This window comes from Rhincodon typus, chromosome 11, assembly GCF_021869965.1.
Source record: "Rhincodon typus isolate 14 chromosome 11, sRhiTyp1.1, whole genome shotgun sequence".
In the NCBI taxonomy this organism is placed as follows: Eukaryota; Metazoa; Chordata; class Chondrichthyes; order Orectolobiformes; family Rhincodontidae; genus Rhincodon; species Rhincodon typus.
This window is the reverse complement of record NC_063342.1, coordinates 7,257,963-7,285,178: the sequence shown is the minus strand read 5'-3', so window position 1 is coordinate 7,285,178 and position 27,216 is coordinate 7,257,963. Positions and strand designations below refer to the sequence as shown.

Sequence of the window (27,216 nt, the reverse complement as noted above, 5' to 3'; positions counted from 1 at the left end):
GTGGTGGGGCAGAGTGGTGAAGGTTTGGGGCTGAGTGGTGAAGGGGTGGGGCTGAGTGCTGTAGGAGTGGGGCTGAACTTGGGAAGTAGTTGAGGCACGGGCCGAAGGAGGTGGGGCAAGATGAGGGGGTGTGGCTTGGACGTGGGTAGGTCTGAAGAGTGTAGGGGAGGGACTGGATTTGGAGAGGGGTTTGGAGGAAGGGCAGGGACATGCTGGTAGGGGTGGGGCTTGACAGGGAGAGAAGGTGTGGCTTGGTGAGGGGGCAGGGATGTGTGGTGTAGGGACGGGTCTCGATGTGGCGAGTGTGTGTGGCCAGGGTGGGGATAAGTGGGTGGGAATGGGGAGGGGTGGATGCGGATGTGGGAAGGTGGTGTGTAGGGAATAAGAATGTGGTCAGGGGACAATTTGGGGGGGGTGGTGTGGTGAGGGGAGGGGCTGTTTGTGGAGTGGGGATGTATGTAGAGGAGAGATGGGGGCAACGAAAAGGTGTGGTATGTGCAGGGTCTGAAGGGGCAGAGCAACGGTGGTGGAGGTTGTGGGGCGGGTGGATAAGATGGCGGGTGTGAGTGGGGGAGGGGTTGGTACTGGGGCACAGTGACGGGGAAGGGGCTGCGTTAAGAGAAGGGGCTGAAGGAGAAGAAGGTGGAGCAGCTGGGGGCAGAATGAGGGTGAGGGGCTGGTGTTGAGAGGGGAATGGTTAGAAAGGGGTGGGTTTGGAGTTAGGGGAGGCATTGGATGTGGAGACAGGGGGTTGGGGCTGAAGGTGGAGGCAGGGGTTGGGGTTGGAGTTGGAAGTGGAGATAGGGAGAGGAGGTTGGAGGTGTACATGGGGAGGGGCAGAGAGTGTAGACACTGTGAGACGGTGGTGTAGAGATGGTAGGGGCAAGGGGGGGCAGAGATGGGGGTTGCTGTGGGTGGAGAGCATGGGTGAGGTTGGGTTGGAGAGTGGAGGAGGGGTGGTGGAGGAGAGAGGTAGGAAAGGCTGTGGGAGGAGAGATGGTGGGAGAGGCTGGTGGTGGAGAAAGTGGGTGGGGCTGAGAGAGGGGATGGGGACGTGGAAGTGCAAGGTGTTTGAAGACTACTAGGAGAGGGGCTGTGTTTTGAGGGGCTGCTGAGGGGCACTACCTGGGGAGGCATAGCTTCTGGGAAAGAGGTGGGGTGGGAAATGGGGATTAGCTGGGGAGAGTGGGAGAGTCTTTTGATTGAGGGAGGAGCTGGGGTTGGGCATTATTTGGGGATGGGAATAATGAGAGTTCCCCTTCAAGCCACTCATCATCCTGGTATGGAAATGAATCACTGGGTCAAAATCCTAGAACTCCCTCCCTTAAAACACTGTGGACCTATAGTTACTTTACATAATGTTTTACTATACAGGTTAGCTCCTGACTCTAATTTTTACCTTTTATAAACACATGACAACAACTGAAGGAGGTCCAGTGTAACCTCACCCCAACAAGAACAAAACAAACATTGTTATGACCACACCTTCGCCTTTTCGCAGTCCATCACTGACTCCTCCCTTCCCTTTCTCAACAGCTCTGTTTCTATTTCTAGGAATAAGCTGGCCACCAATATCCATTAAAAATCTACTGACTCCCAAGGTTAATTCGACCAAATATCCTCACACCCTACTTCCTGTGAGTACTCTATTCCATTCTCCCAGTTTCTGCATCTTCATTGCATTTGTTCTGATTATGTTACCGTTTGCACATGACCCTCAGAAATGTTCGCCTTTTTCCACCACTAAGAATATCCTGGCACCATGGTTGACAGGGCCGTTGGCCATGTCTGTTCCATTTCTGCATTTGTCACCCCTTCAGTCCCCTCCTGCAACAATAATCCTCACTTTCCACTCCACCAGCCTCCGTATCCAAAGAATCTACCATTTACTCCACTTCCAACAGAATGGCACCAGCAGACACACATTCCCCTTCCATGTCAGCATTCTACAGGGACTGTTCCCTCCGGGATACCCTGGTCCACACCTTCATGGTGCCTTCTCAGGCCTTTGCAGAAGGTGTAACACCTGCCTATTTATTCCCTCTTCACTAACCAAGGCTCCAGACACACCTTCCAGGTGAAGCAGCTATTTACCTGCACTTTGTCCAATCTAGTGTACTGTATTCACTGTTCACTATGTGAACATTGGTGAGACAAAAAGTAGCCTGGGGTGACTGCTTTGTCAAACAACTATGCTCGGCTGATAAAATTGACCCCAGCTTCCAGCTTTCTGTCACTTCAACATATCACCATGTTCCCATGGCAATATTTCTGTCTTAGGCCTGCTGCAGTGCTCCAGCAAAGTTCAGGACAAGCTGGAAGAACAACACCTCATCTTTCGCCTAGGTACCTGGTAGCTTTCAGGACTCAACATGGAGTTTAACAATTTCAGAATGTGGTCACCACACTCCATGTTGCTTACCCTCCCCCTTTACCCCTAGGCCCTGCGTTATACGCGTTTCTGTCTACATAGCCAACACATTTTCAACAATCCATACGTCACATTATCACTCTACTTAGCATTTATCTCCCTCCTGGCTTATCATTGGATATCTCTATGCTCAACTCTTTGTTTGCCTATCCCTTTCTCTCACTCTCTCCCTTTATGTCTCTGTCCCTCTCTCTGTCTCTATCACTCCCACTCCATGTCTGTGGTCTGTCTTTGTGTAGTGTATTCACTTCTCTGCACTCCATCATTAGCACAAATTTACTGTGTTTCTCCAGGACTCTGTTTTTGTTTCAGATTTCCAGTGTCTGCAGTTTTATGTGTTTATATTATTATTTATGACCAGGGAAGGATGGATGAATGGCTGCAAAATAAATTTTTAATTCTTTTTAGCACACATTTATTTCAATTAAAATGTAATACTAGTCAAAAGTAAGGAGCCAATCAACAGGTTTCCTTCAGTGAAAGAAAGGAGAATTTTATTAATTACTGATCCTGAGAAGAAAAGTAAAATGAGACATCAAGCACACACGCAAACATAGATATAACATTTCAAAAGAGACAGTGTCTAGTATGAAGAAGGAAATTCAAGTGTATACAGTTTGAAACGTCCATAAGGAGTTAGGTTTAAGGTGCGACCCCGGTTATTAAGTTGATGATTCATATTCTCAGCAGCAGCAAAATTTCTGAATATCTTTCGGTTCTTGGTGAATATATATTTCTCCAATTTGCTTTTAACACTTCCCCTTCCCCTTCCCCATTTCTGAAGAAGGGTCCAGACCCGAAACGTCAGCTTTCCTGCTCCTCTGATGCTGCTTGGCCTGCTGTGTTCATCCAGCTCCACACCTTGTTATCTCAGATTCTCCAGCATCGGCAGTTCCTACTATCTCAGGTCACAAAGTTGAAGTCTTAAAACAGGAAGCAATGAAATAATGGCAACTTTGTTTTCTTCTGTCTGTTTTTATTCATGCTTGCTGAATCTGCAGCAGTGAGATGTCTTCAGTTCATATTCCATGTATAGTTAGCTTTTTGTTTCTACACATTTCCTTGTCGCTTCAGTTTGATCTTCACAAGGACCATCTTTTTGAGTCTTGGAGCATTTCTGAATGGATGATCCCAGTTTATCAGCCAACTGGAAGGGATTCAGGTGGCAATACTAGAGAGACAGAGAAGGAGGAAATGAGTTTGTTAGAGACTGTGTGAAAAGAAAAACACTGGTAATAATGAATTCTGTTCTGAGAAAGACATCAATTGCTCGTGGATAAAACACCCTCCCACGTTTTGTCATCAATCAGCAAGATTGAGAACTTCCAGGTCAATGTTTTAACTGCAACTTTGAGATTCTTCTACGCTATTCTAACAATATGACTCACTTCCAGTCCCTGGGTGTAAATCCTCAAATTTTCTCATCAGTGTTTCTATACTCTCACTGCATGATGCTGCTGCTGATTCACTTACAGGGACAATACTGTGTTACATACAAATAAAAGTCTTAACAACTGGAGGAAATCATTTAATCGGGGAAGCTAAAATAGTGAAGGGTTTTGTAAGCTCGTGTGATCCAAGAACAAGCTCTTTGAAATTAATACATTCTTACAACCTCCACAGGGACACAATATTTAAAAAGAAATTCAAACTTTCAGAAAGAATGAAACTTCAATATTGGACATTGTAGTACATTTTTAAAAATTCATTCATGGGATGAGGGTGTTGCTGGTTAGGCAGCATTTATTGCCCATCCCTAATTGCCCAGAGGGCAGTTAAGAGTCAACCATATTGCTGTGGGTTTGGAGTCACATGTAGGCCAGACCAGGTAAGGATGGCAGTTTCCTTCCCTAAAGGACGATAGTGAACCAGATGGGTTTTTGCGACAATTGACAATGGATTCATGGTCATCATTTGGTTCTTAATTCCAGATATTTTATTGAATTCTGATTCCACCATCTGCCATGGTGGGTTTCGAACCCAGGTCCCCAGAATATTATCTGGGTCTGTGGATTAACAGTCCAATGATAATACCACTAGGCCATTGCCTCCCCCTTACTGTAACAAATGACTAAAATACTATTGATCAAACACTATTTTCATTTCGTAGGCCATTTTTGCTTTAAACCACAGAAGGGGGCATGGGATGTACATATTAGGAGTAGAAGCAGACTGTTTGACCCTTCAATAAGATTCAGTAAGATCACAGCTGATCTGCTTGTCTTCCAAATTCCACATTCTCATCTAATCCCAATAACTTTGACTCACTTGTCTAGCAAGAATCTATTTATCACTGGTTTAATAATATTCAATGGCTCTATCCTCATCACTTGTGAGCCAGAGGGTTCCAAAGTCATACATTCCTCCAACAGAAAAAAAAAATCCCTCATCTCTTAATTTTCAAATAATGTCAACTAATTCTGGACTCACTCAAAACAGAAGACATCCTTTCCATGTCTACCTTGTAAAGATTGATTAGGATCTTGTAAGGTTCAATCAAATCACCCCTCACTCTTCTAAACTTCAACTCTTCTAAACGAGGAAACAAGCCCAGCCTGCCCACTCTTTCCATCATAAGAGGTCATTACAGGTATCATAGAGTCATAAAGTCATACAGCACGTCAAACTAGTCAATGCTGACCATAATCCCAAACGAAACTAGTCCCACCTGCCTGTGCTTGGCCCAAATCCCTCTAAACTTTTCCTATTCATCTACTTATCCAAATGTCTTTTAAACAATGGAATTGGCATCCACCACTTCCTCTGGAAGTTTATTCCACTCTCTGTGTAAGAACGTTGCCCCTCATATCCCTTTTAAATCTAACTCCTCTCAACTTAAAGATATGCCGCCTAGTCTTGAAATCAACTATTCTAGGCATTAGATGCCCGCCATTCACCTTATCCATACCCCTAACGTTTTTTTAAAAAAAACCTCTATGCGGTCTCCCCTCAAACTCCTACACTCCAGTGAAAAAAAATTCCAGCCTATCCAGCCTCCTGTTAAAACTCAAACCTTCCATTCCAGGTAACATCCTGGTAAATCTTTTCTGAACTCACTCCAATTTAATAATATCCTTCCTATAGCAGGGTAACCAAGAACTGGACACAGTACTCCAGAAGAGGCCTCACCTTCATCCTGTACAACCTCAACATGCTATACTTCCCAACTGCTATACCCAAAGGTCTGAGCAATGAAGGCAAGCATGCTAAATGCTTTCTTAACCACCCTGTCCAAATGTGATGCAAACTTCAAAGAATTATGTACTTGAACTCCTTTGTCTTTCTGTTCGACAGCACTATCTCAAGCCCTACTTTTAATTGTGTAAGTCCTGCCCTTGTTTGTTTTCCCAAAATGAAATACTTCATAATTATCCAAATTAACCTCCGTCTGCTACTCTTCAGGGCAATGATCCAATTGATCAAGATCCCTTTGTAATCTTAGATAACCTTCCTCACTGTTCACTATACCACCAATTTTGATCTCATCCGCAAACCTACTAACTATAGCCTCTTTGTTCTTGTCTAAATCATTTACTAGTAAACCTCCTCTGAACTACCTCCAATGCATTTACATTCTTCCATAAATAAGGAGACAAAAACTGCACACACTATTCAAGATGTGGTCTCACCAATTTCTGTATAGCTGAAGCACAACAAAACTATTTAAACACAGCTCCTCTCATGATAAAGGAAAGTGTTCCATTAGCCTTCTTAATCACTTGCTCTTCTGCATATTAACTATTTGGGACTCATGAGGTAGAATATCTACACCCTTCAGAAGATTGCAGTCATTCATTGTTTAAATGATACACTGCCTCATTTTTACTCTCCCTACCAATATGATCAATTTCACATTTTTCTACATTATACTCCATTTGTTAGGTTCTTGCCCAATCACTTCACCTATCTATTTGAGTCTGCATCCTTGTTATAACATTCTCACAACATACTTTCCACAAATCTTTGAGATATCTGAAAATTTAGCCACTATGCCTTAGGTCTCCTCACCTGAGTCATTGATATAAGTTGTAAAAATTTGAAGGCCCAGCACACATCCTTGTACCCCACCCATGACTTGTCACATCCTGCAAACCTGACAAAGACCCATTTATGCATACTATCTGTTTACTGCCTGACAGCCAAATGTTTATCCGTGCGAGTCTGTTACCACCAATATCATAAGCTCTTAGTTTATGAAATAATCTTTGATGTGATACTTTGTCAAATGCCTTCTCCTTTGCTATACTAAATGAAAATCTCTTGTCAACATTTTACTCGTGGTGAATAATTAGGCACCCATTACCAGGACTACTGTTCAGTTGGTGATGCTCACTTGCTTCTCCAAGCTGCTGGTCCAATGAAAGTGTGGGCTGCTTGGGAGCCTTGGCAGTGCAATCAATAGAGGTTCCTGCTGCTGAAAAGGTGGGCGCCTCTGTTTCATTTACCACACCAGGGTAAGGCAGGCAGGACCTGCCAACCAGGGTGTAAGGCAACCTCCAGCAGTGGCGCTGTACTGCTAGGGCACAGAACACCCCCAAGGGTGGGAGTTGGTGATGCTGAGATGGACTTTTCCCAATCTCAGAGAAAGAAGAGCAGTAATGAGAGATGGCCTGTAACTGGTGATTTGTTTGGGTTAAATAGCAGTCACATCCAATGAAATGGCTGTGTAGCTGAGGTTTCACTCCTGAGAACAACCCATGGTGGTGGGAAGATGTCTGCCCCGCTATCCCCTTGCTGATGTCTTCCACTTCCAAATTTCCCATTTGACTCCCAGATCAAATTTATCTGAGCAAGTGGTATACCCTCAATCCATGGATCAAGTTGTCAGGGGATGGGGCAGCAGGTAGCACTGATTCATTCAAGTATACTTTGTTCATACATTAACATTTCAGGACAAGTTCATCAGTGATTTGAGACATGGAATGTGATGTGTAACAGGCAGAACTGCTGCCAAATTAGCACGCACCAAGATCGAATCTCAGTCTTACATGGCTCAACCTTTGAGGCTACTTTTGGAACTATGAGTTTCTAAAAATGAATACCAGAGTTCAGGACTGAAAGTATGCTCTTACCTGCTGGGCTCCATCTTTTACTGGTACCTTGCACTCAGCAGGTTGGACAATGAAATGAGGTGCGAAACGTGAGATCTTCAGCACCAAGGCCAGCTCTCCATCCACAGCCACTGTTTTGTCCTTCTGTAAGAAACCAAAGAGGCAATTAAAACTAAACAGCTACAAGTAAATTTGAAAGATAGATGATTAATTTGTCAACCCATCCCTGCACATGCAACATTCTCTTTCATAATGGTCTACGTTCCTCATTTCCATGTCATTTAGTGGCTCAGATTTTGTAACTACCGCCTCATTGTTTCTACAGCATGGATGGCAATTGTGCATAGGGACAATGCAGAATGCCTGACTTAGCAAGTTCTGGGGGAACCACCTGGGAACTAGAAGGCTTCACCCGGCAATTTCCCTATGCCTGGAACTTCCAAACGTATCTTTAAATCAGAGATTTCTGAGGACTCTGCTGCTGTAAAATAAATCATTACTCCGAAAATGTAAGAGTATTAAAAACCTGGGCTAATCCTGACTAACTATTAAACTGACCTCTCAACTTACCATTCACAGATTCAACTACTCCTCCTCCAGACTCCTTACCCAGTTCAGCCACTTAAACACACCATTCTCCCCTGATCCTCACCTCCACTCCCAGGACCAGACACCCCTTTCCTTCCCCAAGAACCAGAAATCCCTCCCCATTTGGATTCAACTCTATTCCCCCTACCCCACATCTAGAGATCTTTGGGACAATATTCACTGGAAAGTGGATGAAAGAGGTGGAGCTGGAATAACTTTCTGATCTTTATCATATGAATAAGGAAAATTAATCTCTCACACACATCTTAATTAAACAATCTATTTCAATGTATGCTACAAACTTTGATGCATTCCTAGATAATATGAGTGGAAAGAGTGAAAACCAACTATACAGCATATGAGGCTATGGCTTTACTTAAGCTCGCTTACTTCGAAAGTGTGAACGGAGTCAAATGTCAGCTTCTCCTGGTGGTCAGTCACTGTCCCTTTATAAGTGACCAAAGCTCTCTCATCAGTCCCACAAAAAGGGAGTTTGAAAAATCGATATGTTCCAGATGCATACTTCACATCTCCTGAGGAAGAAAATGACCAGACAGGGTCAAAACGCAAGAGGATGTAACGTGTGAGAAAGTAATAGACAGCTGGCAATGAGTAACAGAGAATAAAAGTGAATTGATGGTGTTATGGACAGTAATAGAAGGCTGGCAGTGAGCAGCAGGGAGTAAGGGAGAAGTGACAATGTTGTAGTGGAGTGACACTCCTTGACAATGGATACACAGGTAGACAGGGTGGTGAAGGTGGCTTTTGGCATGCTTGCTTTCATCAGTCAAAGCAATGAGTTTAGGAGTTGGGATGTCTTATTGCAGCTGTACGAGACATTGGTTAGGCCGCATTTGGAGTACTGCATGCAGTGCTGGTCGTCCTACTCTAGAAATTATTAAAATGAAACAGTGCAGAAAAGGTTTACTAGGATGCTACTTTGACTGGAAGGTTTGAATTATAAGGAGAGGCTGGATAGTTTGGAACTTTTTTCCATGGAGCATAGTAGATTGAGCGGTGACTTTATAGAGGTCTATAAAATCATGAGAGTCATAGACAAAATGCCCTGATGAGTGCAAGATGAAAAGCTTCAACAAAATGGGCCTTTTTTCAGCAATTCACAAACAGGACAGCTGTATGGAAACTTCTTTGGCCTAGGTGATCCTTGGCAAAAGAAGATTAAATCATCCAGATTGTTCCTCGTTATCTAGCCAACAGCTTTTCCCCATGGTAGGGGTTTCCAAAACTAGAGGGCATGGGTTTAACGTGAGAGATACAAAAGGGTCCAGAGGGGCAATTTTTTCACACAGAGGGCAGTGAATGTCTGGAATGGGCTGCTAGAGGCAGTGATGGAGGCAAGTGCAATTTTGTCATTTAAGAAACATTTAGACAGGTATATGGATGGGACAGGAATTGAGGGATATGAACCAAATGTAGGCAAATGGGACTAGATTAATTGTGAAAACTGGGTGGCATGGACAAGTTGGGCCAAAGGGCCTGTTTCCATGCTGTGGATCTCTATGAATCTACAGAGAGTAACAGCAGACCTACAGTGAGTAAGAGAGCAATAGAGAGCTAACAGTGTTACAAAGAGTGATAGAGTGCTGAGTATCACAGAGAGTAATAGAGGACTGACTGTATTGCAGTGAGTAATGGAGGACTGACAATATTACGGATTGTAATAGAGGCCTGGTAGTGCTACAGAGAGTAGTAAAGGACTGATAGTACTAGAAAGCATAATAGAAAGTTGGTAAGGTTACAGAGAGTAGTAAAAGTCCAGCAATGTTATAAAATGTAATTAACTGCTGACAGTATTACAGAGAATATTAGACGTCCAGCGATGTTACAGAGAGTATTAGAGGACTGATAGAATTACATTGGATAATAGAGGGCCTGAGGGTAACAGAGGACTGACAGCATTACAGAGAGCAATAGACACCCAGCAGTGTAACAGAGAGTAATAAAGAACTGACAGCATTACAGGGCATAATTAAGGACTGACAGCGTTACAGAGAGTAACAGAGGACACAGTGTTACACAGAGTATTGATACACTGGCAGTTAGTTCTTTAGAGTGTAATAATATAAAAAGCACAATTAAAACACTTACCAGTCTTCCGGAGAAGTTCAGCTTTTTGGATTTCAATGTGACTTGCAGAAACAAGATACGGTGTGCTGAATCCAAGCTCCTTCACCAGACTGATCAGATCCTTCCAATAGAGAGCACCTGCCAGCCCCTCCCCTGCCAACAAGATAAAAGCCTTGAGAGCAGTCAGCCAACCTCCTGCTCCTCAGGGATTTGGGCCACAATTTCTAGAATGAGAGCATCCCATTCATGACAATTCTTCAGTCAGCCTTCAATTTGACAAGTTACTACAATACAAATCAGTGGAAGTGAGAACTGATCATGTGGGAGTTTACTGAACAGTAGGACTGACAGTGAAACTGTTTAACCTGCGAGAGACAAGGATTGAGCTAACAGAGCAAAGGAGTAGACTGAAAGGGAACTCAGGTAATTTTGAATCAAATTAATTTTCAATATTGAAACAGACTGTGTAATTTATAGGTGACCAGTGGAGTTAGAGGGCCAGGATAATCAGGCAGGTGTCCCCAATATCTGACAATGGAAAAAGTGTCTTGCATTTGGTGTAGGGAGGAAAGGGTGATAGCAATCCTGCCTCATGATTTACTGGTCGCTCAGGAACTTAATGGGAGTCATACAGGTCTGCAGTACTTCCCAAATACCAGCCAGTAAAATTTTGTTGGCAGCCAGGGTCTCTCATTTACTGGCACGCAGTTACCGATCAAATGACCCACCATTGGGAAGTTGGGAGTGTTATGGACCAGACCAGGCCCCCTCAAAATATTTTAAGAAGGTAACAGACCCTAGCTTTTTCTTGTTTTAAAGGTAGATATGAAGTGGGTGTTCCAGGTGTGATGCAACTTGTCATCCACTCGGCTCTAAGCAAAACAGAATTTATTTCAACACTACATCTGAAACACAATCAAAAGAAAGTGGAATTTAAAATAACTTAAATGTTGGAAAACTTAACGGAACACTCAATACAGTAACTTAACTAGTTAACTGTTCCAATATCGTGACATCCCAAAAACACACCCGTTGGCAAAAAGATAAATTCAAACCCAGATTTTTGCAGGCAGGATTCCAATCCAGGAGGGAGCAATAACCAGAGGGATTTCGGAGACAACAAGGTGCAGAGCTGGATGAACACAGCAGGCCAAGCAGCATCATAGGAGCAGAAAGGCTGACGTTTCGGGCCTCGACCCTTCAATAGAAAAGGGGGAGGGGAAGGGGGTTCTGAAATAAATAGGGAAAGAGTGGGAGGTGGATAGAAGATGGATAGAGGAGAGGAAAGGTGGAGAGGAAACAAACAGGTCGAAGAGGCGGGGATGGAGCCAGTAAAGGTGAGTGTAGGTGGGGAGTTAGGGAGGGAATAGGTCAGTCCAGGGAGGACGGACAGGTCAAGGGGGCAGGATGAGGTTAGTAGGTAGGAGATGGGGGTGCGGCTTGAGGTGGGAGGAGGGGATAGGTGGGAGGAAGAACAGGTTAGGGAGGCGGGGACGAGCTGGACTGGTTTTGGGATGCGGTAGGGGGAGGGGAGATTTTGAAGCTTGTGAAATCCACATTGATACCATTGGGCTGCAGGGTTCCCAAGCGGAATATGAGTTGCTGTTCCTGCAACCTTTGGGTGGCATCGTTGTGGCACTGCAGGAGGCCTAGGATGGACATGTCTTCTTGAATTCACTCTTAGCCATGTTTATCACAAAGCCCGCTCCTGAAGTTGATCGAACAATTCCGATTGATGCTGCAAATGTTCCTTTTATGGGTGACCTGGTGGGGAGGCGATAGCCGAGTGGTATTATCACTGGACTGTTAATTCAAAGACCCACGTACATTCTGGGGACCTGTGTTTGAATCCTGCCATAGCAGATGGTGGAATGTGAATTCAACTTAAGTATCTGGAATTAAGAACCTAATGATGACTTTGAATCCATTGTTGGAAAAACCCATCTGGTTCACTAGTGTCTTTTAGGGAAAGAAACTGCCATCCTTACCTAGTTTGGCCTACATTTGACTCCAGACCCACAGCAATGTGGTTGACTTTGAATTGCCCTCTGGGCAATTAGGGATGGACAATAAATGCTGCCCCACCAGTGATGCCATCATCCTGTTAATGAATTTTTAAAAAAGACTAAAAATCACCAGGTCTTCAAAGTATACCATACAACTGGCTAATCCACAAATGACTTTTTTGGCAAGTCTTTGAAATGTGACTAGCATTTTTTTATACCAAATGGCATGACTTTACATTGATATAGTCCATTTGGTGTCACGAAAGCTCTTTTTAATAAAGGTACCTGCCAGTATCCTGTGAGTAAGTCCAATTTAGAAATATAAGGTACTTGCCTCACCTTCTCAATACAGTCTTCTATACATGGAACTGGATATGAATCAGACTTTGTAACTGCATTGACTTTGCGAAAGTCCACACAAAATTGTTGGGTACCATCTGGTTTTGGCACCATTACTATGGGTGACCTCCAGCCACTGCAACTCACTTCGATTATGTTGTCCTTGAGCATGTGTTCAATCTCTTTTTGAACCTGGGCTAATTTTAGAGGGTTAAGTCTATATGGATGTTACTTAATTGGAACAACATTTCCTATGACTTACATCATGCATAATTAAATTAGTACTTCCCAGCTTATTTCCACATATCTCCCCATGTGATAGTAATAACTCTTTCAGGTCATGTCTGTTTTCATCTGGAGGGTAACGCAATAATTTATCTCAATTTTTGAGAACTTCCTCATTGTCCAACTAATTTGAGGAATGTCCAACTCAGAATCCTCTGAACTTGTTCTTCACTCTGTGTTGTAACCAGTAACATATTCTCCTTTTGCTTTCTTTCCCTATCAAATACCTTTTGAGAATATTCACATGGCACACTCTGTGCGATTTCTTTCTATCTGGAGTCCTTATCAAATAATTCACCTCACTGAATCTCCTTTTGATTTGATAAGGTCAACTAAACCTTGATTTTGAAGGTTCACCTATCATTGGAAGTAATACTAACACTTTATCTCCATTAGCAAAATTGCAAATGTTTGGTTTGTTGTCTGCTTCCTGTTTCATCACATGCTGTGCTACTTTTAAATGCTGTCTAGCCAATTCACCCGGTCTATTCAATTGTTCCCTAAAATTTGACACATAGTCCAAATATGTGGCCTCTGAACTCTGCCTCGCCAATTTCTCCTGAAGTAATTGCAATGGTCCTCTCACCTCATGCCCAAAAACTAATTCAAATGAAATGAATTTGGTGGAATGGAATTCCTTTATCCCAATTATCTGGGTAATCCTGATTATAAGCCCTCAACATGGTCTTTAAAGTTTGATGCCACCTTTCTAACGCTCCCTGCGATTCTGAATGGAATGCAATGGATTTGAATTGTTTTATTCCGAAGCCATCCATAACTTCTCTGAATAATTTTGATGTAAAATTTGACCCTTGATGTGACTGTATCTCTATGTGCCGTTTGTATCCAGTGAAAAATTTAAATAGCTGTGATATTGCATAATGGAATGGCTTCTGGAAATCCAGTGGACAGATCCATTATTGTCAACAAATACTGATTCCTACTTTTTGTTTTAGGTAGGGGTCCTACGCAATCAATTAAGATCCCTGTAAAAGGTTTCTCAAATGTGGGAATGGGTATTAAAGGTGCTGGTTTTATTACTGCTTGAGGTTTTCCAACTGAGGTTAGCACTGCTGCCTCACACGCCAGGGACCCAGGTTCAATTCCACCCTCGGGTGACTGTCTGTGTGGAGTTTGCACATTCTCCCCGTGTCTGTGTGGGTTTCCTCTGGATACTCCGGTTTCCTCCCACAGTCCAAAGATGTGCAGGTTAGGTGGATTGGCCATGCTAAATTGCCCATAGTGTTCAGGGATGTGTAGATTAGGTGGGTTATAAGGTATTGGGTCTGGGTGGGATGCTCCAAGGGTCGGTGTGGACTTGTTGGACCGAAGGGCCTGTTTGCACACTGTATTGATTCTATGTATGGATTCTATTCTATGTATTCTACCTGACATGTCCGGCAAAATTCACCTACATCCCTATGCAGTCCAGGCCAGTAAAAATGGTTTTTGTATTTTGGTTTGAGCTTTACTTATTCCTAAATGACCTCCTTTTGGTAACTCATGTGCTACCCGCGACACCACCTTTCAGTAACCCACCAGTAATACAACTTGATGAACTTCTGCCCATTCCTCATCCACCTGAATATGTGATGGTTTCCCTTTCCTCATCAAGACATCATTTTTAAGATAGCAACATTCTGGGATATACGCAGAATCTTCCTCTATGTACGCTTTTTAATACAATTGCTTCAGTTTTTCATCTTTCTGTTGTAACTCAGTTAATTTCTCTGAAATTACTAAAAATATCCACTTTGTCCTCCACTTGTTCTTGTTTTATCTCAACCATTTGATCAAACATGGACTCTGATAATTCTATTTCAAGTTCCTTATCTGTTTTCTTTGATTTATCCTCCTATTTCAACCTGTAGCTTTGTGACCTTGTAATCTCACAGTGAGCAAAAATCCCAGGATATACTGTAATACCTCAGTTACTTAACATTCCACTGGATTTTCAACCACAGTAGGCAGCACTCCCACTTTTCATCCAGCTATATCATTACAAGGACAAATTGTATTCCTGGAACTGAGAGTTTCTCCAGTACTCCTACCGCCACTTCTCCACTTTTCATGGGACACTCCAACCTCACTTTACATAATGGAGCACTTCCTGTCTCACCATGAATTCCACGTACTAGCACTTTTTCTGGCAATAGTCCTTCTGAATTACATATCTCTTCATCTCTTAACATCAAAGTCTGACATGATCCTGTATCTCTTAATACTGTAACTTCTTGACCTGTTAGTCCTGGCCTCTGTGAGTAAACCTTATCTTCGCAAGTAAATGGTTTAAGAAGATCTGGCGCTTCCTTCTCACCTAACCCCTGACCAGGTTGTATATTCTGGTGCAGCTTTATAGCCTCCACTGTGTTTTCCTTTACCATTTCAACAAAACTCACTTGCTTATCGTGTTCTCCTACATCTGTCTTCCCAGTGCTTTTTCTAAACCACCAACACTGCGAATTCATGGGGCCTACTTTATTGCAATGAAAACACCCAAACTTTTTAACTTGTCTTTCCCCCTCAGGGGTTTCCTTTTTACCTTGTGGTAAATCATCTTTATTATCTTCAATCAGATTTCCTTTTCCCATACCACCTGAGGATTTCTCTTTTCCACAATTTCTATCCCTCACACTTTGTTTGATGCTTTCAAACGCAATGTATGTTTGACCAGGGTCCCTCCTTAGATTCCTGAAACATTGTCCGTAGGCTTCTACATCCTTCTCATAAAATTTAGGTAATGCTTGGAAATATTTAAACAGAACCCTGCCAGCCTTTGGCTACTGTGGGTTTGTTCGTCATCACTATCCTCCTCATTAAGCCTACCCTCTACCTTCACATCTGCCCTTTTAAGTCGGCTTTCCTCTCTAATTGCCAACTTCAGAAGTTCAAACTCTCTCTTTCTGCCTTTCTTCTCTCTCTTACTCCCTTTCTTCTGCTAGGACTTTGCTCTCCTTTTCTTTTTGTTCTGCTAAGGCTATTCTTTCCTTTTCTCTTTCCTCTGCTTTTAATCGTAATTCAGACTGTTTCAGTTCCTTTTTGTGTTCAAGGTGCTTCATCTACAATTCAATTCTAGTCACTTCCAAAGATTCCGAAGGCATTTCCAGCAAATTTAAACATCGAACTATCGCTGTAATTACCTCTCCCTTTCTCACAGACAAAGGCAAACTCAACTCCAGCTTGTCTGCCAATTGCGACAGCTTTGCCTTGCTCATTTTTTGTAAAGCCCCCGAAGTCACTTTACAACCTCTCTTCAAAAAAAGCCTTACTACACAAAGCACGTCATTTAAACCAACCGAATTCAACACCCGAAACAAAAGACACCAACACCTACTATGCACCACCTTTGAGTCCAAAAACCCTAACCCCAAATTGGAATTATAGAATGATCCTGACAAGACAGCCCAATCTGTTATGGGCCAGGCTAGACCCTCTCAAAATATTTTAAGAAGGTAGCATAGACCCTAACTTTCTTCTTGTTTTAAACGTAGATGTGAAATGGATGTTCCAGGTGTGATGCAACCGGTCAACCACTTGGCTACATTTTCAGAATTTGTTTCCCCTGCCTGTAAAGTGCAAAGTGCTCTTGTGAGAAGTTGAAAACCATTACCCCAAAGCACTGAATCCTCCTTCAGTTTTTCATCCACAGGCTCACTCGCATACATGTCACTGAAATACATCTCTCCACCTTCCTGTAACAAAGAAGATAAACCTGAGAAATGAAATCTTTGCTTTCCTCAATTATAATTTTGAGGAGCCACTTGGAATAAAAATGGATTCATTTTCATTTACTTTGTATATACTATTTTAATATTTGTTTTTTTTTAAAATAAATATTTCCATGTGGTGTTGCTGTCAAGGCCGTTATTTATTGATCCTTGCTGCTTTCTTGAAAAGTTGCAGTCTGTGTAGTGTAGGTGCACCCACAATTAGAGATGGAGCTCTAAGATTGTGGTGATGCATACTCCCTGATTGGAAATTTCTGTTAACACGGGGTTTAAAAGGAGGCTTGTGTGAAAAATGAGCACTGCTGTGGCTGTGTTGGGACAAGTGGCCTAATTTTGGAGCAATAAGGAGGCTGGATTCCCTTACCCTGAAAAGAGAAGGCAAACAAGAGGCCCAACAGAAATTGTGGCCGGGAGATAGAGCGAGCTGGTTATGAAGGTTTAATTGGAGTTACGTATCAGGATCATGTAGAAATCTCACATGACTGGGAAAGTAAAATTTCTTTTGCCTGATTACCCAAGATCTGGAACCATGTGAAAGGTTCCTGAGGGTAGGCGATTCTATGAAACATCGAAAATTGGAGCAACAGTAGGCCATTCAGCCCTTTGAGCCTGTTCCACCATTCAATATGATCATGGCTGGTTATCCAATTCATTACCTTGTTCCCACTTTCCTCCCAAACACAAAGCTCTTCTCTGAGCAGGGTTTGAACTTGAGCCATGGCAGTGAGAACATTGAATCCTAACCAGTGAACCACGAGGGAGGATGCTTTCAGAGGGTTCTGACTCACTTAAGCATAATAGACGTCCAGTGAAAGTTTGAGAATTAAAAGCATGCTTGAACTCCTTGGTAACTGTTAGACTTAGACCCAACTCCCTACTGAACACACCTGAACTGCACACCTCAAACCCTTGAAAACACCCAGACCTGACCCAACATTCCCCAATTCCCTGAACAACAGATCCACCAGGCCTGAAACTGCATCCCCTCCACCAACACAATCTGACAACCTCCCAAACTGACCCCTAAAACTACCCTGAGCACTCATTAACTCACCTGACATGAGAGATAGTAGGAACTGCAGATGCTGGAGAATCTGAGATAACAAGGTGTAGAGCTGGATGAACACAGCAGGCCAAGCAGCATCAGAGGAGCAGGAAAGCTGACGTTTCGGGCCTAGACCCTTCATCAGAAATGGGGGAGGGGAAGGGGGTTCTGAAATAAATAGGGAGAGAGGGGGAGGCAGATAGAAGATGGATAGAGGAGAAGATAGGTGGAGAGGAAACAGACAGGTCAAAGAGGCGGGGATGGAGCCAGTAAAGGTGAGTGTAGGTGGGGAGGTAGGGAGGAGATAGGTCAGTCCAGGGACAATGGACAGGTCAAGGGGGTGGGATGAGGTTAGTAGGTAGGAGATGGGGGTGCGGCTTGAGGTGGGAGGAGGGGATAGGTGGGAGGAAGGACAGGTTAGGGAAGCGGGGACGAGCTGGGCTGGTTTTGGGATGCGGTAGGGGGAGGGGAGATTTTGAAGCTTGTGAAGTCCACATTGATACCATTGGGCTGCAGGGTTCCCAAGCGGAATATGAGTTGCTGTTCCTGCAACCTTCGGGTGGCATCGTTGTGGCACTGCAGGAGGCCCAGGATGGACATGTCGTCTGAGGAGTGGGAGGGGGAGTTGAAATGGTTCGCGAGTGGGAGGTGCAGTTGTTTATTGCGATCCGAGCGTAGGTGTTCTGCAAAGCAGACCCCAAGCCTCCGCTTGGTTTCCCCGATGGAGAGGAGCCCACAACGGGTATAGCGGATGCAGTATACCACATTAGCAGATGTGCAGGTGAACATCTGCTTGATGTGGAAAGTCTTCTTGGGGCCTGGGATGGGGGTGAGGGACGAGGTGTGGGGACAGGTGTAGCACTTCCTGCGGTTGCAGGGAAAAGTGCCGGGTGTGGTGGGGCTGGAGGGGAGTGTGGAGCGTACAAGGGAGTCACGGAGAGAGTGGTCCCTCCGGAAATCCTCCGAAATTTCCACCATCTGCAGTCCGACCCCACCACCAAAGACATTTTTCCCTCCCCACCCTTATCTGCTTTCCGGAGGGACCACTCTCTCCGTGACTCCCTTGTACGCTCCACACTCCCTTCCAGCCCCACCACACCCGGCACTTTTCCCTGCAACCGCAAGAAGTGCTACACCTGTCCCCACACCTCGTCCCTCACCCCCATCCCCCTCTCTCCCTATTTATTTCAGAACCCCCTTCCCCTCCCCCATTTCTGATGAAGGGTCTAGGCCCGAAACGTCAGCTTTCCTGCTCCTCTGATGCTGCTTGGCCTGCTGTGTTCATCCAGCTCTACACCTTGTTATCTCACCTGACATGTTGGCTTCACTCCATCTTCCACCCTGACCCCTCAACTACATGTCCCTCTAACCCCTGGCCCACCTTCACCCTGAGCTCTCAGCTACATGTCCCTCTAACCCCTGACCCACCTTCCACCGTGACCCCTCAGCTGAACTGATGGGAATAAATACTGATAACTCCCTGGGACCTGATAATATATATCCCAGAGTACTTAAGGAAGTGGCCCTTAAAATAGTAAATGCATTAGTGGTCATCTTTCAATGTTTGTAGACTCTGGTACAGTTTCTACAGATTGCAAAGTAGCTAATATAATGTCACTACCTAAAAATAAGAGGCAGAAAGAAAACTAGGTTTAATAGCAGACATCTTGGAAAATAGTTCAGATAAGGAGTCACCAGACTTGAAACATTAACACTGCTGTCTCTTTGCAGATATTGCCAGACCTGCTGAGTTTGGACTGCAATTTCTATTTTTGTGACTTGGAAAACAGTGACGGGATTGGACAGAGAGCATGGGATTGGGGCTAGAGTACAGTCATGGATAGAGAACTGGCTGTCAGACAGGAAACAAAGTGTAGGAACGAATAGGTTTTTATCCCGAGTTGCAGGCAGTGTCTAGTGGGTACCACAGAGATCAGTGCTTGTACCCCAGATATTCACATACATTATTTATTTAGAGAGGGAACTAAATGTCATTTCTCCAAGTTTGCTGATGACACAAAGTTGGGAGTGTGTGATGGGTGGGTGAGTGTGCTGTGAGGATGATACAGAGATGCTTCGGTGTGATTTGGAGAAGTTGAGTGAGTCGTCAAATGCATGACACATGAAGGATAATGTGGATAAATGTGAGGCTTTCCACTTTGGTGGCAAAAACAGGAAAGCAGATTATTATCGGAATGGCAATAGTCCAGGAAAGGGCAAAGTCCAAGGACACCTGGGTACACCAGGTTGTATACCAGTCACTGAAAGTAAGTATGCAGGAGCAGCAGGTGGTGAAGAAGGCAAATGGGATGTTGGCCTTCATAGAAAGAGAATTTGAGCACAGGAGCAGGGACGTCTTGCTGCAATTATACAGGATCCTGGTGAGACCTGGTGGGTGTCGTGTGCAGTTCTGGTCTCCTTATCTGAGGAAGGATCTTTTGGTTACGGAGGGAGTGCAGTAAAGGTTTACCAGACAGGCTTCTGGAATGGCAGGACTGACACATGAAGAGAGACTGGATTAGACAGGATGATATGCAGTGGAGTTTAGAAAAATGAGGGAGGTTTCAGGAAACCTATAAGATTCTAACCAGAGTAGACAGGGCAAACGCAGGAAGAATGTTCCCAATGACCAGGGAGTCCAGAACCAGGGGGTCACGGTGTAAGGAGTCAATGTGCACAGTCAGTTCTGCCTGAGAGTAAGGAGATAAAGAGCTGAAAAAAATATCAGCCTTGGCTTCTCATCCTGACTATCTATATGGCAGCTAATGACATTGTGAGGGGATTTTTGTGCATAACACCCTTTGCCACTGAACCCATCATCTCGCTCGACTTTCCCCCTTGATTGTGGAATCACTGCAGTACCTTCCAAATCCTCTACCATATAGAAGGACAAGGACAGCAGATCACAGAATCCCCACCAGCTGCAAGTTCGACCTACACCCCCCCCTCCGACCTTCGCCCCAAAGTCACACACCACCCTGACCTGGAAACGGATCACAATTCATTCACAGTCCCAAGCACAGCAGTGGCTCAAGAAGGCAGCTCACCGTAACCTTCTCAAGGAGCAATCGGGGATCAGCAATAAATGCTGGCCTTGCCAACGATGTCCGCATCCCATGAAAGAATGAACAAAGCGCACATATGGAGCAGAGACTACGCACTGTCTGCATGCAAATCTTTGGCGAGAGTGTGGTACCAACCTTAAGGGCCCGGTAGGCTTCCGCAAAGACTGCCTTTTTATCTGGGCACAGGCAGATCACACAGTTCGAACTAGATGTAAACACAAGCAAAGAAAATTAAAACTATGCTGAATTATCTCATACCAGCAGAAGGACACCATTCAGCATCTTGAGTTTATTCAGTAACCCCACTAGAAAAAGGCCAATTTCTATCTTGGCTCAATTTACCTTCCCGAATTCCTATTCTGTGATGTCCTTACTCAGTAAAGCACGATTGACCTCAGCTTTGAAAGCTCCAATTGATGACCAATATCAGAGGCACCTTTGCAGACACTATTGCAAGTTTCCATCATGATTTGTGTGGAAAAAGTGCCACTGATTACTCTCCTGATTGGCATGGCTATAATCTGAAAATTACATTCGTTCTTCTTCACTGTCCACTACCCCCATCACCACCCATGGAGGAAACAATTTCTGTGTATCAAAGCTTACAGGGTTCTAACCACTCCTCAATCCGATAAGCTGACCAGAAGGAGTTTTGAGGGATGATGGCCTAGTGTTATTTTCACCAAACTATTAACCTAGAGACTCCTCTAATGTTCCAGGAACCTGGCTTCAAATTCCACATTGGCAGATCATGGAAACTGAATTCAATAAATATCTGGAATTAAAAGTCTGATGATGACAACCATGAATCCATTGTCAATTGTTGGAAAAACCCATCTGGTTCACTAATGTTCTTTAGGGCAGGAAATCTGTCATCCTTACCTGGTCTGGCCTACATGTGACTCCAGATCTACAGCAATGTGGTTGACTCTTAACTGCCCTCTGGGCAATTAGGGATGGGCGATGAATGCTGGCCTAGCCAGCGATGGCCATATTCTGTGAATGAATTTTAAAAAGAAAACTAGGGATAATAATGATTTGTAAGGATGATGCCAAGTGACTTCAGAGAGACATTGAAAGTTGATCAAATGGGCAGACACCTGGCAGATAAATTTCAATGTAGACAAATGAAAGGTAATGCATTTTGTTTGAAGAAACACAGAGAGAAAATACATGATCACTGGTAAAACTGTGAGGGGCTTACAGGAGCAAAAGGACTTCACGGTTCACATGCATAATTCTTTGAAGGTGGCCAGGCAAGTTGAAACTGTGTTAAGTGGTTTAATAGGATGCTTGGGTTTATAAATAAATGCATAGAGTATAAAAGCAAGGAAGTGATGCCACACATCTACAAATCATTGGTCAGACCACATTTAAAGCATTGTGTTTAGTTCTGGGCACCTTATATAAGGAGGAATGTTAAAGCCATGGAGAATGTGCAAAGGAGATTTACAACAATGAGGGATTTTAGATACAAAGGCAGTTTAGAAATATTAAGCTTATTCTCCTTGGAGCGGAGAAGATTGCAGGATGACCTTGTTGAGGTGTTCAAAATTTTTCTGTTCCCACTAGTTGGTATGTCAGTAACTAAGGGTCACAGCTTCAAGATTGTCAGCAAGAGAGCTAGGAGAGAGATGAGGAGAAACTTCTTTACTCAGAGAGTTGTTAGGATTTGGAATGCACTGCCTGGAAAAGTGGTGAAGGCAGATTTCATGGGAGGTTTCAAAAGAGAGCTGGAGATATATTTGAAAGTGACAAACTTAGAAGGCTATAGAGATAGGGCTGGAGAATGGGATTAACCGGATAGCTCTTGGCAGCCTGTTCAGACACATTGGGTCACATGGCCTCTTCTAATGTAACATTCTATGATGCTATGATTATAGAATATAAATCCATTAAATAAAACAAAGAACTCCATGTACTGAAGATCTGAAAGACAAACAGATATTGCTGCAGAAACTTATAGGTATGACAGTATATGTGGAGAGAAAGCAAACTTAATATTTCAAGTCCTGTGACCCTCCTTCACTCCCTCTTGTGTTCTGAAAAAGGGTCACTGGACTCAAAATGTTAACTCTGTTTCTCTCTCCATGAAGATGCTGCCAGACCTGCTGAGTTTCTCCATCGACTTCTGTTTTTGTTTCAGAATACAAAACAGATTTATAGAAGCTCTTGCACAAGAAACATGAAAATAGAAACGGGAAGACGTCTGCTCTATCCTCCAATAAACCATACCTGACCTGCTGCCTTAACTCCACTTACCTGTCTGACTCCTTCATTCTCTTAGAGTCCAAAAATATGTTTATCTCAACCTCAAATAAACCTGTGAATGGGCAATCACAATTCTCCAGGGTGGAGAACTATAAACTCACACCCTCTGAGTGAAGATATTTCTCTTTGTTTCGGTCCACACTGGGTGACCCCTTATCCTGAGACAGTGTGTCTGATGTTTAAATTCCCCAAACTGGAGAAACAATCTCTCGGTGTTGACATTGGTCTGGTCCCACAAAGTTGTGTCTGTTTCAATGAGATCACCAATCATTCTTCTAAATCCAGAGAATATTGGACCAATTTATTAAGCCTCTGATCATTGGCCATCCTACTCAGCCCAGGAGTCAGCCATGTGAACATTCACTGTGCTGTATCTTTAGATGGGAAGGGCAAAACCGTGCATAGGTGTAGTTGCACAAAAACCCTTCACAATCACAGAATTTCTTTTTAATATTCCAGTCCACTCTCAATATATGATGTGGAGGTGCAGGTGAAGTTCACCTAATGGAGGGGCTACGCTCCAAAAGCTTGTGATTTCAAATAAACCTGTTGTACTATAACCTGGTGCTGTCTGCATTTTGATACTGTCAATATAAGCTAACACACCATTTGTTTTCTCTGTTGTTCAGCTCTTTAACAGAAGCAAATCAGATTTGAAGCATTAACTCTGCCAGACCTGTTGAGTTCCTACAGCACTTTCTGTTTTGAATTCAGATATCCAGCATTCGCAGTATTCAATTTTTATTTGTTGTCCTAACTGCTTGCTGTAAGTGCATGCCAGCTTCCTGTGCTTTTCACACAAGGATACCCAAACCTTTCTGAATGACAATGTTTAAAATGCTCTTATCATATTCTTCCTACTAAAACAAATAACCTCACATTTCCCCAATTTACTTCAGCAGCTGCTTTACTGTCCACTCCTATAACCTGTTCGTGATGGTTTACAGCCTCTGTATCCTCCTCATAGTTGACTGGGCCTTCCAACTTTGTATCATCAGCAAACTTAGATACATTACTCATGCTACTCCAAAAAGTCATTAATCGTAGATTGTAAAAGCTGAGGGCCTGGTACTGATCCTTGCATAACGCCACTGACTCTTCTCTGCATTTCGGATACTTCTTTTATCCCTAATTCTGTTTATAAGGCAACCCTCTGGCATATTACCCCCAAACCCGTGACCCCTTGTGTTGTGTAATAACCATTAGCACACCTCATCAAATGCCTTTTGAAAATCCAAATATGCTAAATCCATTTGTTCTCCTTTACCTACCCAGCTAGTTAAAAAAAAGTAAATAGCTTTGTCAAGCATACCAAAGTTCCCTTTGATAAAGTTATGTTGACTCTACCTGTTTCTTCACAGTGGTTCGTTTATACTTCCATCACAATGGATTCAAGCATTTTTCTGATGACCAATATCCAGTTAACCATCCTATTTTCTCTTGGCGTGATTTTCTCTTGTAAGTGTGGGGGCAAGCAAGGAGGTAACTATCATGCCACCACCACCACCAAGAGAAACAAACACGATCAATTTTCTGCCAATTAGCTTGTTAGAAGCTGACAGGCAGAAAGAGGGAGAGTCCCTGGACAAATCACTGGCCTCGACATTGCAACATGGGCTTCCAGAAGCTGCTGGCAAATCAGATCCATTTAATCCCTCATCCATGCCTCTGATTGCCCCTAGATTTGGGAAGTTGGAGGACCCCTCCTAACCTAGTTTGGAAAACCAGCAGCCTATCTCACCTGCCGAGGAGGTGGCGAATTGAAGTCCTTAATGAGACGTTGTATCAGATTCCTGGGGTCGAGAAAAAAAAAAGGTTCCCAATTCACTTAGAGTTACAGACGGCCTGGTCCTGCACAGGAGGAAGTTGACAGGCAGCGAGAGGAAGCTATTTTCTTACAACTGGTGTTGGGACATTAAGGGCCTAGGTTGGGATCTATTCTGACAAGTCTTACAGTGAATTGTTTGCCCACACTCATATTCTAGGCACACTCATGAAGAATGGCCACTTGTTGGGATACTGTAACAAAGGGTGGCACAATGGCAAAGTGGTTAGCACTGCTGCCTCACAACAGGGAACATGGGTTCAATTCCAGCATCAGGCGACTGTCTCTGTGGAGTTTGTACATGTGCAGTTAGGTGGATTGGCCATGCTAAACTGCCCATAATGTCCAGAGATGTGTAGGCTAGGTGGATTAGCCATGGGAAATGCAGTCTTACAGAGATAAGGTACAAGGTACTTGGGAAGTTCTTCAGAGGGATGGTGTGGACTTGATGGGCCAAATGGTCTGCTTCCACACTGTAGGGATTTGATGATTCTATGATAACTGGCCATGAAAAAACACTCAGAAAGCTAAAGTCAGTGCCTTCAGGACAGCATGGACAGAACTAGCCAAAATAATAAACAGACAGATTTTTAAAAAGGCACCAAACAAATTGGCAAATGAAACAGATCATTTACTCTGACTTACACCAGAACGTCAAATTTGTTGTACTGAATCCCAGCTTCTCCAAGCTTCTCGATGTATCCCTGGATAAATTCCGTGTTTGTTTCCTTGTATCCAAACTTCTCCTGATGATATGAGATGTACTTGCGGGAGAGTTGAATCTGGAGCAAAAGCAGGTTTAGAGTAAGGAAGCAGGTTGTCATTGAAAACATGGGTTAAACCCAGACTAGAGTCATAGAGTCATACAGCAAGGAAAAGACCCTTTGGTCCAACCAGTCCATGGCGACCATAATCCCAAACTAAACTAGTCCCACCTGCCTGCACCTGGCCCATATCCCTCCAAACCTTTCCTATTCAAATGTCTTTTAAATGTTATAATTGTATTCACATCCACCACTTCCTCAGTTCCACACGGGAACCACCCTCTGTGTAAAAAAATTGCTCCTCATGTCTTTTTTAAATCTCTCTCCTCTCACATTAAAAATATGCCCCTTTGTCTTGAAATCCCCCATCCTAGGGAAAAGATAATTACCATTAACTCTATCTATACTTCTCATTATTTTATGAACTTCTATTAGATTGCCTCTTGACCTCCAGTGAAAAACGTCCCAGCCTATCCAGCCTTCCTTTAAAACACAAAGCTTCCATTCCCAGCAACATCCTGGTAAATCTCTTCTGTGCCCATTCCAGCTTAATAATATCCTTCCTATAACTGGACGACCGGAACTGGACACAGTACTCCAGTAGAGGCCTCACCAATGTCCTGTACAAACTCAACATGACATCCCAACTCTTATCCTCAAAGGACTGAGCAATGAAGGCAACCATACCAAACGCCTTTTTAACCACCCTGTCTATATGTGATGTAAACTTCAAAGAATTATGTTCCTGCATCCCTCTGCTCTACAACACCACCCATGGCCCTACCATTAATCATACGAACCCTACCCTTGTTTGTTGTACGAAAAAATAGTATCTCACATTTATACTCCACATTGTCCCCATCAATCACTCCCCAGGACAGGCACAGCACAGGGTTAGACGCACAACAATTCTCCATCTGCATTATCTCCATCAAATACTCCCAGGTCATTTACAACACAGGGATAGATCCAAAGTAAAGCTTCCTCTACACTGTCCTCATCAAACACTCTAAGTGTCAGTGCAGCATGGTTAAAAACAGAGTAACATTCCCTCCACACTGCCTAACAATATACTCAGCCCCAATCACTGGTCAGCTCCCTGTTGGAACAGTTTTCCATTTATCAAACCAGTCCTTCTATTTAGTATCTGATTTAATGGTAGTGAGGGCCAGCCAAACAGTTCACATGGTGGGGATAAAGCTCAAACCCATATCATGAAAAGAGAGAGCAGAAAAAGCAAGTAACTCTTGCCTTGGCAGTCTATGACCAGTGGGTACTGAAAGGATCAGTATTTGGTGCCCAGCTGTTTACAAGATGTATCAATGTTTTGGATGTGAGGACTAAATATACCATTTCAAAGTTTGCACCTGACCCAAAGCTAGGACGGAATGCGTGCTGTGAGAAAGATGCAAAGTGGTTTCAAGAGGATTTGCAAAGGCTGAGTGAAATGGCAAGAACATGGTAAATGAAATGCAATATGGGAAACTGAGAGCTTATCCACTTTGCTGGGAAGAACCGACATGTAAAGTATTTCTTAAATGGTAAGAGATCAGAAAGTGTAGGTTTAAAAAGAGACCTAGGTGTCCTCATCAATAAGTCACTGAAAGTCAAGAGCTAGCAATAAGAAAGGCACAAGTCATTGTGTGATGGGTCCCGACCTGCTTTCCTGCTCCTCTGATGTGGCCTGGCTTGCTGTTTTCCTCCAGCTCCACACTGTGTAATTATTATGT

The 27,216-nt window shown here is 43.5% G+C and overlaps 1 protein-coding gene across 3 annotated transcripts in view; it reads right to left on the bottom strand.

The window, feature by feature from the left end:
- Nucleotides 1-2,903: 2,903 nt before the first annotated feature.
- The window catches only part of zgc:153372 (uncharacterized protein LOC767695 homolog), a 92,474-nt gene continuing 68,161 nt past the window's right edge, over nt 2,904-27,216 (bottom strand). For all 3 annotated transcript variants that reach the window (XM_048602958.1, XM_048602959.1, XM_048602960.1), the window contains 7 exons: nt 25,368-25,504; nt 20,762-20,831; nt 16,399-16,480; nt 10,180-10,311; nt 8,461-8,603; nt 7,504-7,626; nt 2,904-3,602 (listed from right to left, as the gene is read on the bottom strand). In XM_048602958.1, the coding sequence (XP_048458915.1) occupies nt 3,468-3,602; nt 7,504-7,626; nt 8,461-8,603; nt 10,180-10,311; nt 16,399-16,480; nt 20,762-20,831; nt 25,368-25,504 (822 nt within the window). In that variant the 3' untranslated portion in view covers nt 2,904-3,467. The remainder of the gene's footprint in view (nt 3,603-7,503; nt 7,627-8,460; nt 8,604-10,179; nt 10,312-16,398; nt 16,481-20,761; nt 20,832-25,367; nt 25,505-27,216) is intronic.